At 45.6% G+C, this 15,011-nt stretch overlaps 2 protein-coding genes across 6 annotated transcripts in view; one reads left to right on the top strand and one right to left on the bottom strand.

The window, feature by feature from the left end:
- Slc10a7 (solute carrier family 10 member 7) overlaps window positions 1-4,501 on the bottom strand; it is a 234,269-nt gene extending 229,768 nt beyond the window's left edge. For 2 of the 3 annotated variants that reach the window (XM_021220146.1, XM_029532633.1), the window contains exon 1: window positions 4,149-4,501. In XM_021220146.1, coding sequence (XP_021075805.1) covers window positions 4,149-4,248 — 100 coding nt within the window. In that variant the 5' untranslated portion in view covers window positions 4,249-4,501. The remainder of the gene's footprint in view (window positions 1-4,148) is intronic. The other variant, XM_029532634.1, reaches the window with a different exon arrangement.
- A 402-nt stretch (window positions 4,502-4,903) lies between these two features.
- On the top strand, window positions 4,904-8,571 carry LOC110337469 (RNA binding motif protein, X-linked-like-1). Of its 3 annotated transcripts, none has more exons than XM_021220401.1 (2): window positions 4,904-5,033; window positions 7,022-8,571. In XM_021220401.1, the coding sequence occupies exon 2, from the start codon at window positions 7,128-7,130 to the stop codon at window positions 8,292-8,294; it is 1,167 nt and encodes a 388-aa protein (XP_021076060.1). In that variant the 5' UTR covers window positions 4,904-5,033; window positions 7,022-7,127; the 3' UTR covers window positions 8,295-8,571. The 3 variants fall into 3 exon arrangements, with proteins under 3 accessions (XP_021076060.1, XP_021076059.1, XP_021076061.1); XM_021220400.1 differs by having other exon boundaries at window positions 6,976-8,571; XM_021220402.2 differs by lacking the exon at window positions 4,904-5,033 and adding an exon at window positions 5,086-5,931.
- Window positions 8,572-15,011: the final 6,440 nt, after the last annotated feature.

The raw sequence follows: 15,011 nt of genomic DNA, 5'->3' as shown, positions 1-15,011 counted from the left end.
CTAAAAGCCGTTCTCTTTATTTTGCTTTAGCCGTTTGCTTTTTGAGACAGTGTCTGTCTAAAAGAGCTGTCTGTCCTGGAACTCACTCTGTAGACCAGGCTGACCGCCAACTCAGAGATCCACCTGCCTCTGCCTCGCGTGTGTCACCTGGCCTGCCTCACCCAGTCCTTTTAAAGGGAAGAAGGAACTCTTCTGTAATGCTAAAGACCTCCAGCGTTCCCAGAAGCCTCCTCAAGCTCACCTCCAAGCACCAACTAAAACAGTCTAAGGGGGCAGGGCATGCACATCAATTCCCTTCCAGACTGCTTTACCAATTGACTGTGGCTTGGGGAGGGGACTGCAAAGGGGCAATGTAGCTCCGGTACAGAGAGTCTCATCTACAAAGCTGGGTTCCACACACATCATCGATAAAATAAAACAAAATGAACGAAAAAAGCCCAAGTTTAATCATCAAAGCATGAAACTAGATAAGGTGCTATAAGTATTTTATTAGTAAAGTGAAAATAACCAAATACTTCTCTTTAAAACATTGGGGGGAATTGGGGGTAGACCTTTAATCCCAGCACTCAGTAGGCAGAGCTCTGTGAGTTCAAGGTCAGCCTGGTCTACAGAGTTCCTGAATAGCCAAGGCTACAGAGAGACTCTGTCTCAAAAAAAAGAACAGCAAAAAATAAAAAACAGCCAGGAAGTGGTGGCGCACGCCTTTGATCCCAGCACTTGGGAGGCAGAGGCAGGTGGATTTCTGAGTTCAAGGCCAGCCTGCTCTACAGAGTGAGTTCCAGGACAGCCAGAGATACACAGAGAAACCCTGTCTCAAAAAACCAAATAAATAAATAATAAAAGGACAGAGGCTAGGCATAGGGATGCATATGCAATCCCAGCACTTGGGAGTCAGAGGCAGGTGTATCTCTAAGAGTTTGGGGCTAGCCTGGGCTACACAAGTTCCAGGCCAGCCAGAGCAAAATTAAATGAGACACTGTTCCAAAATAAATAAATTAATTAATTAACTAAATTAAACAAAATAAAAAAAAAACATGTAGGAGAGTCTATTAGCATTCCTGGCCTGACAAGATGGGTTTAGCGGGTACAGGTGCTTGTCACCAAGCCTAATAACTTGAGTTCAATCCACTGAACCCACATAGGAGAGAACTGATTCCTACAAGTTGTTCTCCCACCTCCATATGCACACCACACACACACACACACACACACACACACACACACACACACACAATTGATTAAACATCTTAAAATCACATTTCACCTTTCCAGCCGGGCGTGGTGGCACACAGCTCTCTAGTCCCAGCACTTGGGAGGCAGAGGCAGGCGGATGTCTCTTGACTTGAGGCCAGCCTGGTCTACACAGCAAGTTCCAGGTCAGCCTGGGGTCTAGAGAGACCCTGTCTCAATAAAAGAAAACGAAAACTCAATCACCTTCCCATCATGCAGTAACTTCAAGAAGCACTTTAGGGAACTCTAAGAAGTACACGAGAGAAATATTTGCAGTGACGCTTCTACTCTAGACCTGTTGTTGTTTAGGTGTGTGCTCAAAGTGTGGCTCGAGATTGTTTTGAGCTTTGATCGAACAGGCGGCTTTACAGGTCAGACCACCAGCTGAAATGTTCACAGAATATAAAGCTCTCAACCAACCTAACAACCTACACAGAAAATTCCAGTCATTTGACTCTTCTTTTTTTTTTTAAGATTTATTTATTATTATTATATATAAGTATACTGTAGCTGACTTCAGTTGTGCCAGATCTCATTATGGGTGGTTGTGAGCCACCATGTGGTTGCTGGGATTTGAACTCAGGATCTTCAGAAGAGCAGTCAGTGCTCTTACCTGCTGAGCCCTCTCCCCAGCCCCATTTGACTCTTCTTAAGGCAAGTAATTTTTATACATAAGAAACACACGAAGAGTTGTTGTCTAATATTTAGCTAATTAGAGTAAAGAAATGTTTTTATTCCAGAGCCTTTTCTTTATCTCTTTATAGTGAGATCTCTCTCTCTCTCTCTCTCTCTCCCTCTCTGCCAAAACCGTTATTATAGGTATTGCCACTGTTATTATAAAAGAGGAAGCCCTGGTTTCCATTGCTCCCTAACTAACCTCTGATGTGGTCAGGCCTCAACATCTACAAAACCAGCACTGGGTGTTGGGGGTGGGACGGGGGTGTAAATGCTCATGGTGTGGTTACAGGTAAAGCATGTGCTTAACACGTATATGCCAAGACCCTGTGTTCATACCCCCAATAAGCTAACCAAAAAATAAAGCGGCATGCTTATTTAAATTATTTTATAAGTTACTTCTAGCTGGAAATATTTATTCTGCTCCTACTTTTTAGATTTTTATTTACTTGTTTGTCTGTTTGTTTGTTTGTTTGGGGGGGGTTCCAGACAGTTTCTCTGTGCAGCCCTGGCTGTCCTGGAACTACTTCTGTAGACCAGACTGGCCTTGAACTCAGAGATCGGCCTCTTGGGTGCTGGGATTAAAGTTGTGCACCACCCCATGAAGAAAAGAAAGCCTATTACTACCATAGGATTGTTGGAAAATGAAACAGTATTTCTAAGACATAATAGTGTAGAAAAGTTCAATAAGCAGAGTCCAAGAGAACAACTGAGATCACAGAATCCATCTTGTATATGCCAGAACAAGAAACTCTAGGGAACTGATTCACCATCAGCAACCTTCCTGTCCACACAGCACTGGGGAAGGCAAGGGAAAAAACGCTTGGCAAACCCAGACATGCGGGGCTATAGGCCACACAGGTCAGCAGGAACTCCATCTCAATGCTGAGCAGAGATCTAGCCTCCCTGTAACCAGTACAGTGGAGCATTGTGAGTAGCCTCAAAGACAGGAGAATGTCACTTCTCTCAGCTCCAGGAACAAGAGATTCCCCCCATCATTTGACTGAACTCATAATCCCAACTTGACAGTTTCCCAAAGGCTCTCAGAAAGATTGTTTCTAAACTAACTGGTAACTATACATACTCTATGTTGCATTTAAATTTTAAAATATGTTAAACTTAAAAGGGAAAAAAATTAAATCACTGTTTAAATAATTCAATCCAAACGATTCCAGAAGTTACTTCTAAATGGAGAAACTAGGGCTGGGGAAAGAAAAAAACACTATTCAGAGAGACCATCCATTCACTTCTGTAAGGTTTTAATAAGAAGGTAAAATTTCAAATATCCACATGGGCACCTCCTACTTGGGAAAGACTATGTGTTCTCTTCTGTCCTTATTTGGATCCATTGCATGATTGATATATTCGATCTGTCAATAAACTTGGAACCAAACACATGAGGTCAAAATCATATGAACTGAAGAAACTCAGTATCTACAAAAAGCAGAACAAGGTTGTCTGAAGGTGGGGGAAGAGGGTATATAAGCCGCCAGTGACAAGTCCCATGTCCACAGGTCACATTACAAAGCTCCTACTATTCAGAGATTGGAGCGGAGGTTTTAACTCATCCACACTTCCCTACCAAAACATAGTGTGCATAGTCTAACACAGTCTACAACTGTTGAACCGCTGCTGTAGCAACCGCAGCCCAGGAGCACACGGAAGTAGTGTCCCGTAAGGAAAGAGTGCAACGTGTCAGTACAATTGGGAGTTTTGGACTGTCAGCAACTAAGGCACACGAAAAACTGAAGTTTGGACCAAGGGTATCCTTTTTTCCTTTTTCTCCTGCCCCCCATCCCCGCCAATAATCTCCCCCGAACCCTTTTCTCTCCAACAGACTTTTTTTTTTAAGGTGGGGGGAGGCAAAAGGGAGAAGTCGGAAATAGACTGGATAATGAGGTCTACTCCAGGACAGATAAAGAACTCCTGGCAACCTACAGTCCCTTGGGATGGGATGCTACTAAGAACAAGAGGAGTAACTTTCAGTTTCCGTAACCGCACTCCGGCACTGAGCAGAAGTCATGGATTGCCCGCAGAAAAGGCAACCTGCACTGCCATTCCCCGGCCCCATTCCCAATTCCTCCCCGGGCTAGCAAGCGAGAAGAACCTGCTGCAGCCCCTCTCTCCCGGGCGCTGCGAGGCAGAGGGCTGTGCCGCAGCCAGGGCGGCCGCTCCTCCCGGGGACTCGCCGACTTCTCCAGTGGGAGCCGGAGCGCTGCAGCCGGCGGAGGGGCGGCACTTACCCCCGTTCACTCCGACCGACGGCTCGAGCTTAGCGGCGCCGATCGCCACCACTATCCCGACCATGAACCATTCTTTCCTCGCCCTCTCCAGCAGCCTCATATCTGTTAGGGCGGGTGGGTTCTGTTTATTTGTCTGGCTGGCTTGCTTTCCAAACTGCGATCCCTAAGTCCCCGGGGCGTCTCCACACTTTGCTCGGTCCCTCCAGACATGCAGCAGAGCAAGTCAAATTGCCACTCGTAGACGAAAGACCGAGGGGTGGCTCGGGCGGCTCCGAGGCGGGCTGGGAGTAGTAGTACCCAGTGACAGGAAAGCCTCGCTGAGCGCCGCCATCACTACCACGCGCCTCAGAATAGACGCGCACTCCCGCCGAGGACCCGGGCGCGGGGGGGTGGGACGTAAAACGGAGGCACGCTAGGAGCTTGCAAAGTGAGCCGCGTCACGGGCTGCACTAACGGGACCCGCTGCCGTGCAAACGTGGCCAAGCTCGGGGAGGCCCGCGGTGGGAGAGAGGGACGAGGCGCCCCAGACGCCCAGCCTCAGCATGGGTGTCGCTGCCGTAAAGCTGTATGGACGGCGGCCCGAGCCCCGAGGCACGCCTTGCAGAGAGCGTCTCTCACTCTGCCCTGAGCCCGAGAGACGCGCGGCGTGCGCCGGGCCGGTACCGGGCTGCGCCGTGGCGGCGGCCGCGCGCGCCGGGGCCGGCTGTGTCTCCGTGCGCGTCTACTCGGGATATTACGGCGACGGCCGACGTCGCGTTGACGTTGCGCGGGGGGAGGGGAAGCCATTCGCGGCCTCTGGTTCTCGGCGGGAGCGGCGGCGGCAGACGCGTGTGGCGACCGGCGCGGGAAAGCGGCTTCCTAGTTGGGGAAGCGTTAGCCCCGTGGGTAGGTTGAAAATCGGTGGCCGAGCAGACGTCCGGGACGGCAGGCCCCCCGCCTTCCCGCAGCGGCGGCGGCGGGAAGGCGGGGAAGGCGGGCTGGGCCTTCCCGCCAGGTCGGTGGCCTGCCCGGGCCTTTCTGCCCGACCGCCTCCCCGGCCAAAACCCGCCTCGGGAGTGGGGAGGACGGCCGGGATGGGGCAGATCTTCCCTGGGGGGCCGGTGAGAGAGCGACCCACGCTCCTCCCCACCCGTGTGCCGCGCGTGGGCGGGCGATTCCGGAGGCCGCGTGGTGCGGGCCTTTGCCTGACCCCGAACCACTAAAGCAACAGGACAACTGAGAGGGGGCCGGGACCTCAGAACAAAAGCAGGGAGGGCCAGATCCAGGGTGGAGGGTCTGATGTCCGCCCCCTCCCCCAACCCTCGGTGTCTTGCATTGCATTTTGGCGAATCTGTGGCATAGTTTCACGAATGGTCTTCCGAGCATCAACCCTTCCTCTTTATGCACCCAAAGAAAGAAAGGAACAAAGTATTGTGGGACATTTTGAAGCAGCCTGGTTTCGGCTACTTGAATAGTTTACTATGGAACGTAACGTTCGAAAGAGATTGTACCAGACTTTTCATTCTGAATGCATTCAAAGCTTGAAAGAGACTCGGCGTGCAATTTGCTCTATTTAACTTTATCTTGCTGACATGACTCGCTATCCAAAAACTAAGCTGCTTTAAGCAGTTGTGCTATCAGTTCTCAGTTGCACAGCCCCCACTGCCCGGTAATTACGCATCAGGCAGCATGAAGAAAAGCTAATCTCAAGATAAAAAGAACTTAATAGGGAGACATTAAACAATTTACCAGGCAAAAGAAGTACATGAAATGTGATAAAGGCTTATTATAAGACAGTCACAAGGTAAGTGGAGTTCTAGGAAGTAAAATTTATAACATAATTTTCTTCAGTAATTTTGCTCGGTTCAAAAGGAAAAAAAAAATCTGCCTCAGTCATCGAATACTCTCAAATTAAAAGGTCATCACAGAGATAGTGCTGCTTAAGTAAATCTGCTCACAGATTCTTTCTAGAGATTTTGACCTGTTTAGAACAGAATCTTAATTCATAGACTATTTTAACAGTAGTTTTTGTGAACTGTATTGTTGAGGACTGTATTAGTTTGCTAGGGCTGCTATAACAAATAGCCCCCTCCCTGAGTTAGCTGTACTCAGACAATAGACATGTTGTTTTACAGATGCAGAATAAGGAAATCCAAAATCGAGATATTGGAAGGCCATGTGTTCTAAAGGCTCTTTCCAGCTTCTCGTGGCTGTTAATATTCCTCGGCTTCCTTGATTTAAAGTTCTGATGCTCCAGTCTCTGCCTGGTTTGGCATCACACCTCCCTCCGTATGTTTCAAGTGGCTGCTCTGCATCCTTCACCATTCACTACCTTTTTTCTGTGTATCTTTAAAAGATACTTGTCCTTGGATTTGAAGCCTAACCAGATAGTCAGAATAATGGGTCATATTCATTTAGATTAATTTTATGACCCTGTATCCTTTCTCCAACTTAACTATTGAGTACTATCCCTGTAAAAGACACGTTTTCCCATGACCTCAGAACTTGACTTGTAGAAATCAGATGTTAGGTATGAGAAGCTGCAGTTCTTCTGAATGTCGTATGAAGGTGTGCAGGTAGAGTGTAAGCACCATGTAGGGTGGAAGCAGGAACTGGATTGAGATATCTATAAGCCAAAGTATTCTAAGAATTACTGATAACCACTAGAAGCTAGGAGGGAGTCATGGTTCAGATTTTTGTTAAGGCTTCTGGTAGAAACTTACCTTGATACTTCGTGACTTCCTGAACTGTAAGAAAAAGCAATGTTTTATAACTGACCTCCCACCCCAGCCCTTTCGCAATGCATTGTTACAGCAGCCTGAGGAAACTAATACAATAATATTCACAGGTACTCGTGTGCAGTAGTCCTAGTGGCTTTTCTGTTCTGTTCTGAGACCCAGCAGCTGTCACCGGTGAGCTACTTGGAAGGCCGATTTGGTGAGCTTGTAGGAGGAGCTTGAGACCTTCACAGTCCCCTCCGACTCTCAGCTGGAAGGCAAGATGGTTGAAGCAGATCGCCCAGGAAAACTCTTCATTGGTGGGCTTAATACAGAAACAAATGAGAAAGCCCTTGAAGCAGTATTTGGCAAGTATGGACGAATAGTGGAAATACTTTTGATGAAAGACCGGGAAACCAACAAATCAAGAGGATTTGCTTTTGTTACCTTCGAAAGCCCAGCAGATGCTAAAGATGCAGCTAGAGATATGAATGGAAAGTCCTTGGATGGAAAAGCTATCAAGGTGGAGCAAGCTACCAAACCATCTTTTGAAAGTGGCAGGCGTGGACCACCTCCACCTCCAAGAAGCAGAGGCCCTCCCAGAGGTCTTCGAGGAGGAAGTGGAGGAACTAGGGGACCCCCTTCACGTGGAGGATACATGGATGATGGTGGTTATTCCATGAACTTTAACATGAGTTCTTCCAGGGGGCCACTTCCAGTAAAGAGAGGACCACCACCACGAAGCGGGGGTCCCCCTCCTAAAAGATCAACACCTTCTGGACCAGTTCGAAGCAGCAGTGGAATGGGCGGAAGAACACCAGTGTCCCGTGGAAGAGATAGCTACGGAGGTCCACCACGAAGAGAACCCCTGCCATCTCGCAGAGATGTTTATTTGTCCCCAAGAGATGATGGATATTCTACAAAAGACAGCTATTCAAGCAGAGATTACCCAAGCTCGCGTGACACCAGAGATTATGCACCACCACCAAGAGATTATACTTACCGTGATTACAGTCATTCCAGCTCCCGTGATGACTATCCATCAAGAGGCTACGGTGATAGAGATGGGTATGGTCGGGATCGTGACTATTCAGATCATCCGAGTGGAGGTTCCTACAGAGATTCATACGAGAGTTACGGAAACTCACGCAGTGCACCCCCTACACGAGGGCCACCACCATCTTATGGAGGAAGCAGTCGCTATGATGATTACAGCAGCTCACGTGATGGCTACGGTGGAAGTCGAGACAGTTACTCAAGCAGCAGAAGTGATCTCTACTCAAGTGGCCGTGATCGAGTTGGCAGACAAGAAAGAGGGCTTCCCCCTTCTATGGAAAGGGGGTACCCTCCTCCACGTGATTCCTACAGCAGTTCAAGCCGAGGAGCGCCAAGAGGAGGTGGCCGTGGAGGGAGCCGATCTGATAGAGGGGGAGGCAGAAGCAGATATTAGAAACAAATAAGACTTTGGATCAAGGTCTCCATGCAAAGAAACAAAAGATGGAAAGTCTTCTGTCATAACTACCCAAGGACTACTAAAAGAAAAGTTGTGTTACCTTTTTAAATTTTCTGTTTTAAGTTCCCCTTCATTTTTGTGTTCTTGTGAGGAAAAAGTAAACCATGATTAATTTTGATATTATGAATTGCTTTCAACAAGCAAATGTTAACTGTGTAAGACTTGACTTGTACTAGTGTTGTAATTTTCCAAGTAAAAGTGTTCCTAAAGGCAATTTCCTGTCTTGATTTCTTTGCCCCCTCACCCCCCTAGTAAATGAGGTCAGCAATTTAAGGGCTTTGAGGAACCATCTAGATAGTATTTGGTCCCTGGAAAATTCACTCAGCCTTACAGTACAGGTAAGCTAGTTCTAGTAGAGGGTGGTAGTGGTGTGTTACTTTTGGGATCTCAGGGTGTCCTCTAACTCAAGTCTCAGTGTAAAAATCTGAGATACGGTACCTAGAAAAAGCTGCTCACCCAGAAACAGGAAATGCAGAAAACTATTTTTTCTCTGCTGACATTTCTTGCAGAATTTTCAAAAGCATTCCCTTTCCCTCTCCCATTGGACTTTTGTTTTTTTGTTTATTTTGTTTTTGTTTTTTTGATACAGGGTTTATCTGTGTAGCCTTGGTCAACCTGGAGTTCACTCTGTAGACCAGGCTGGCCTTGAAGTAGATCCACCTGAACTAAATCCTGAGTGCTAAAGTTAAACACGTGTGCCACCATGCCCAACTTCTCTCTTCCATCTTAGGTGTTGTGGTTTGGGTTTTTGGAGACAGGGTTTCTCTGTGTAGCCCTGGCTGTCCTGGAACTCACTCTGTAGACCAGGCTGGCCTCAAACTCAGAAATCAGCCTGCCTCTGCCTCCTGAGTGCTGGGATTAAAGGTGTGCGACACCACGCCCGGCTTTGTTTAGTTTTTATTTTTGAATAACTTATTATATGTGTATTGGTAACTGCAAATGTGTTGGATCCACTGGAACTGGGGTTACAGACGGTTGTGAGTTGCCATGTGGGTGCTGGAAATTGGGTGCTCTTAACCACCTCCTGCCTCCCAGTGTTGTGTGTATGTGTGTGTGCCTGTGAGTTTATGTGCATAACTTGTGTGTAGTGCTTGTGGAAACGAGAAAAGAAAAGGCGATAGAGTTTTCCTCCATAGCCTGGGCTGGCTTCAGTGATCCTCCTGCCACATCTCCCCAGGGCTAAGAGTCTAGGTATGTACTGTCACTCCAGGCTGTTGGTTTTCCGGGCCTTTCTCTTGCACCAGCTCATCTACATTCAAGCAAAACTGGACACACAAAAAAGGAAAGACAGGAGTTGGAGTTGTTTACTCAGTAAATACTCCTTCAGTTCCTCATACCAAAATACCTCTAATTAGGACTGGAGACGTAGCCCCGATGGTAAAATGCTTGCCTAACATGCATGACACTCTGGGTTCAATCAGCAGTAGCACATAAATGAGTGAGAACTGAGTATGGTGTAACCCTAGCACATAAATGAGTGAGAACTGAGTGTGGTGTAACCCTAGCACTTGGAACGTTGGGGCGGGAGGATCAGAAGTTTAAGGCTAGCTTCAGCTACATGGAAGGAAGGAAGGTCCTGAGATTAAAAACTTAGTTTGTCTCAGAAAGTTTGTCTCATGGGTCTGAAATTCAAGAACATAGTACCAGTTGTGGTCATTGTCTCATTCTGTATCTGAAGATGCCATGTAGGTTAAAGGCTCTGGCCATCGTGACTGCCCCAATCGGTGCTGATTGTAGTTCCCTTCCCAGCAGCTCACTTAAGGGATTTGGGCCTTGTTTTCATGCAGTTTAAGAAAACAAATACAAACTATCACAAATAGTTGTATAGTGAAAAAAATATACCTCTATGTCTGCCACGTGTGGGTGCTGAGAATCCAGTGGTAAAGCTGACTTTGGAGAGCTAATCTAATTAAAACTAAATGTAGGATGGGAAGATGGCTTGGTGGGCATAAAGTTTGCTGCTCAGGTTCCCAAAAACCTAAGTAAATGGGTGAGAGAGGTATGGCTGTCTGCATGTGATTCCATTGCTTGAGGGGTGGACAGGGAGCCATCCCTGGGGCAAACTGCCCAGCTGGACTAGCCAAATCCAAGAGCCCTCAGTACAACAGCTACCCTAGTGGATAGCAATTGAGGGAGACACCCCCGGAATCAACCTCTGGCCTACACAAACAGGCGATCCTGCATACAACACACAACTAAGTGCCACCAAGTTGTGGTTTGTGAAAAGAACAAGATATTAAGAGTCATCATAGCGGCAGAAAGCATTCCTGCGACCTGGCGGATGGACGGGTATGTGGGAGAGCTCACAGGTAAGGAAAAACTTGACTTAGGAAACTCAGAAGAATTATATGACTAAACTAGCCAGGGAAGGGAAGGGCTTGTGGAGAGCTGGTAGGATGCAGATAGTGTGAAATCTTAAATTACAAAGGGTTTGGGTTTTGTTGGCAGATGTTATAAAAATTAAAACTTGGTGGATTTTAAGCCAGCACATAGCATGCCTAGTTTTGCTGAGGTCATGTAGAAGTCATCCAGTCTAGACAGATAATTCAAGCATGGATCAGTGGTTAGTGCAAGAATTGCTAGTATACACAGGGACACTTGAATAGCCTCTCACCACCTGGAGGGGATGGGAAGTGACAAGTCAAACCTCTCCAGGAATTTGGAGCATGTAAACAGTTGTCTGCAGGCGAATAAAAAGACCTTCAGTCACATGTAGTGTTTCACCCAAGTTAGCAGTGGGACTTTTCTGTAGATTGTGGAAAACATACCTAGTTATCTAGCTGCTAGAGAATAGCAGGTACCTACTTTGTAAGCTTCGGTTTTGACCTGTGTGCATGTACTAGGGATAAGTCTGTGGCTTCACACACCAGAAGGCAAACCCCACCACTCACCTTTATTCCAGACCACTTTTATTTATCTGCCTTTTTAAATTTTCCCAATAAGTGGCTCAGGCAATCCTTGAGCTTGGAATCCTGCTCTTGGCCTACTGAGTAACTGGGATTACAGCTCTGTACCACCAGGCCAGTGTACTCTTTAAACTATCTTACTCTAGATATTTCATTTCTTTGAATATAGTTCCTTTTTTTATAATTTCTATAAGCAATTATTGCCAAAACCAAATAAGCCTGAGCCATTATATTTGATACTCTTGCATTTGATAAAATGGTAATAGAAATTCTATCTCATGGGCCTGGGGTTAAGTAACAGTGCATGTGCACTTTCTTAAACAGAATAAATAAATGGCCACACATTCATGTATTTAGCCAAGATTTGTTGAGTATCTGCTATGCAGTAAACACTAGTATAAATATTGTGTGCAAGGTGAGAGACAAGATATGATTCAGTTTTCCTTGAATATTCTAGATGTAACAGAAAAATAACAAGCAGTACTAAGGCCATAGTTTTTTCTTGTTTTGTTTTTTTATTTAAAAAGGTATGATTTTGCAGTCCATCAGTTTGGGCTGCTCTGTGAAAGTAGCATGGACTGGGTGACTTAAACAAACATTTACATCTTGTACTGGAGAAGTATGAGATCAAGGTGCCCATAGAACTTTCTCTAAGAGGCTCACCTGATTTGCAAGTGAGCATCTTGCTATGTTCTCATATAACAGAATGAAGAAAAGCAAGTGTCTGCACCTCTTTCTCAGACAGTTGCACTTTAATGACCAATTCATGTCCAACGCCCATCATCTAAATACCACCACACTGGGGAGCCATGATTTAAAGATGCCAGTTTGAGAAGGGGTTCACAAATATCCAGTCCATAATAGCCCTGGGACAAGCCTATCATCCTATATATATCAGGTGAGTACTTGAAATAGACTGTAGAGTTTGTGAAACCCCAAAGTAGCAATGACTTGTCATGTGTGCTGCCTTACTATTGACACTGTAACAAATCACTATAAAATTAGTGTCTCCAGGCTCAACCTGCCATTAGAGCTGTGTCTTTCTGAAGACTCTTGCAAAGAATTGCTGTTACAGATGTCTGCATTCCTAGGTGCTCTGCCATTCCACTTCATAGTCAGCCATGACCACTGAGTCTTGGGTGGAATCAGTCTGGGTCTTATTCTCTAGCAACTTGCTTTCATTTAGTTGGTTGATTGGTTGGTTGGTTGGCTGGCTGGCTAGCTAGTTTGGGTTTTGTGATTGTTGATTTGTATGTGTGTATGTGTTATCTATATGTGTATGTGTGGATAGATAGATAGATAGATAGATAGATAGATAGATAGATAGATAGATAGATAGATAGATAGATAGATGGATGGATGGATGGATGTAATCCTGGCTGTCCTGGAGCTTGCTATGTAGACTAGCTTTGAATTTACTGAGATCCTCCTGCTTTTGCATCCTGAGAGCTGGGGTTAAAGGTGTACATTACCGTGCCCAACCCTTCTGATGGTTTTGATATTATGGACTACATGAGTTTCCCAAAGGACGTATTACTAAAGTTCTAGCCTTCAGTACTTAGAAATGTGACCATATTTGTAATTAAGCTCCAGATGGGTGTTTGAGTTAAAATGAAGGCATTGGACACACGTGAAGGGGAGACATTTTGAAGACACGGAAAGTAGGATATGTGGATGGGATGATGACACAATACAGGCTAAGGAGAACTAAGGATTGATAGCAAGCACAGTTATGTGACAGTACTTACTGTTAGGTTGGATTCATGTGAGTGAGGGGAAAACAGAAATCAAGGGTAACTTCTAAATGATAGCTACGTTAATCAGTGCAGGAGACGTTGAAATGACTCAAAATTATGTAAGAAACAAGGGGATACGGGTTTTGTGTGAAACAATATTGAAACATCTCTTAGAAATTAAGTTAGACCAGGCATTTGGCTAAGAGGTTCACATAGGGAACTTGGAGCTGGAGATAAAATTTAGGAGTCAGTGATACTAGTAACAATGTGGAATTGAGTTAAAATTGTCAGAGGTAGAAATGTTCGAAAAAAGACCCTAGCCGGGCGTGGTGGCGCACGCCTTTAGTCCCAGCACTCAGGAGGCAGAGGCAGGCAGATTTCTGAGTTCAAGGCCAGCCTGGTGTACAAAGTGAGTTCCAGGACAGCCAGGGCTACACAGAGAAACCCTGTCTTGAAAAACCAAAAAAAATAAGAAAAGAAAAGAAAAAAGACCCTAGCAAAACACCTTAGTCCTCTGGGCTGCTGTAACAAAACTGTTATATCCTTGGTGACTTGCTGAGCACAGACATTGTTTCTCAGATCTAGAACAAGAAAATCCACAAGCAAGCAGGTACAGGTCCCACATGTGGTGGGGATCTACTTCCTGATTCCTGGTGTGTAGTTCATACCTATAGAGGATATATTTTCCCAAAGCTCTTATAACAGGAAACGAAAGCACCGGAATCTGTTTTAATGACTCTGGTATCACTTCTGACGACTTGATCTTTATGATGTAGTTATTTCCCAAAGCCCCACTTCCTAATATCTTTCCAGTGGAGGCTGGACTTCCATTTATGTATTTAAGAATGATACATATGCTCAGTTCACAACATGGAATACAAGTCACCTGCTACCTGCTGAGGATTCAGCCACTTTCTAGGAGTATGGCACAGCTGTACACAAAGGTCTTCAATGGTTCCCTTCAATTTTTAAAATCTCCTTATTCTGACATAGCTTGATGTGCTTATGCAATCACAGTTTCTGTTAAGCCTCTTCTTGCAATCTGAAATGAGGTTTCCTGCTTTGATGCCTTTTCTAAATGCTCTTTGACTTTCTAAGAATGTTCTTCTGTGTCCATGAGTTCAAATCCAATCCCATCAAATCATTAAGTTCCTAAACAGATATCTCCTCCCAGAAGCTTTCTTTCTGTTTCCAGTTAAAAGTTTCGGACTCCCTAACCTCTTGTCTCTATCCAGTGTAGACAAAAGCATTGACGACAGCTTGCTTGCACACTTGTTCCCCATCCCCATCTCCTCGATGCATGGGGGAGGGAGCATTGAGTTACTTTGAAAAATAATTCCTTGAATTAATACAATGATTAGATTTGCTGCACATATAGGGCTTATGGATGGAAAACTCTCTGTATCTTTCATATAATTGCTATATAAAATGCATGATGGGTAGGTTCATAGTTGTGGAGGGTTGTTGTTTTGCTTGGGCTTTTGAGGCAGGCTCTCTGTACCACAAGCTTTCCTCAAACTCACCACAGTCCTCCTGCCTTGGCCTCCCAAATGCTGGGACTGCACATTTAAGCTACCACGTTTAGCCCACATTTTGTGTTATACATACTTTTTTTTTTCCTGTAGAGAGCTGAATTTGGGCGTGTCTCCCAGGAAATCTGGTTTCCATCTTGGGGCTCTTAGTCTCACTCATCAGAGAATTAAGAATGGGGGTCCATCCCATAACCAGCCACCAAATGCAGACACTATTGCATATGCCAGCAAGACTTTGCTGAAAGGACCCTTATATAGCTGTCTCTTGTGAGGCTAGGCCAGTGCCTGGCAAACACAGAAGTAGATGCTCACAGTCAGCTATTGGATGGAACACAGGGCCCCCCAATGGAGGAGCTAGAGAAAGTACCCAAGGTGTTGTAGGGGTCTGCAACCCTGTAGGTGCAACAACAATAGGAACTAACCAGTACCCCCAGAGCTCATGACTCTAGCTGCATATGTAGCAGAAGATGGCCTAGTCAG

The sequence above is a fragment of the Mus pahari genome, chromosome 20 (genome assembly GCF_900095145.1).
Source record: "Mus pahari chromosome 20, PAHARI_EIJ_v1.1, whole genome shotgun sequence".
NCBI classification, from domain to species: Eukaryota; Metazoa; Chordata; class Mammalia; order Rodentia; family Muridae; genus Mus; species Mus pahari.
This window is presented reverse-complemented; position numbering and strand designations above follow the sequence as displayed.

Excerpts from the sequence above, each read along its gene's own strand:
- LOC110337469 (XM_021220401.1), top strand. The coding sequence starts at position 7,128 with ATGGTTGAAGCAGATCGCCCAGGAAAACTCTTCATTGGTGGGCTTAAT.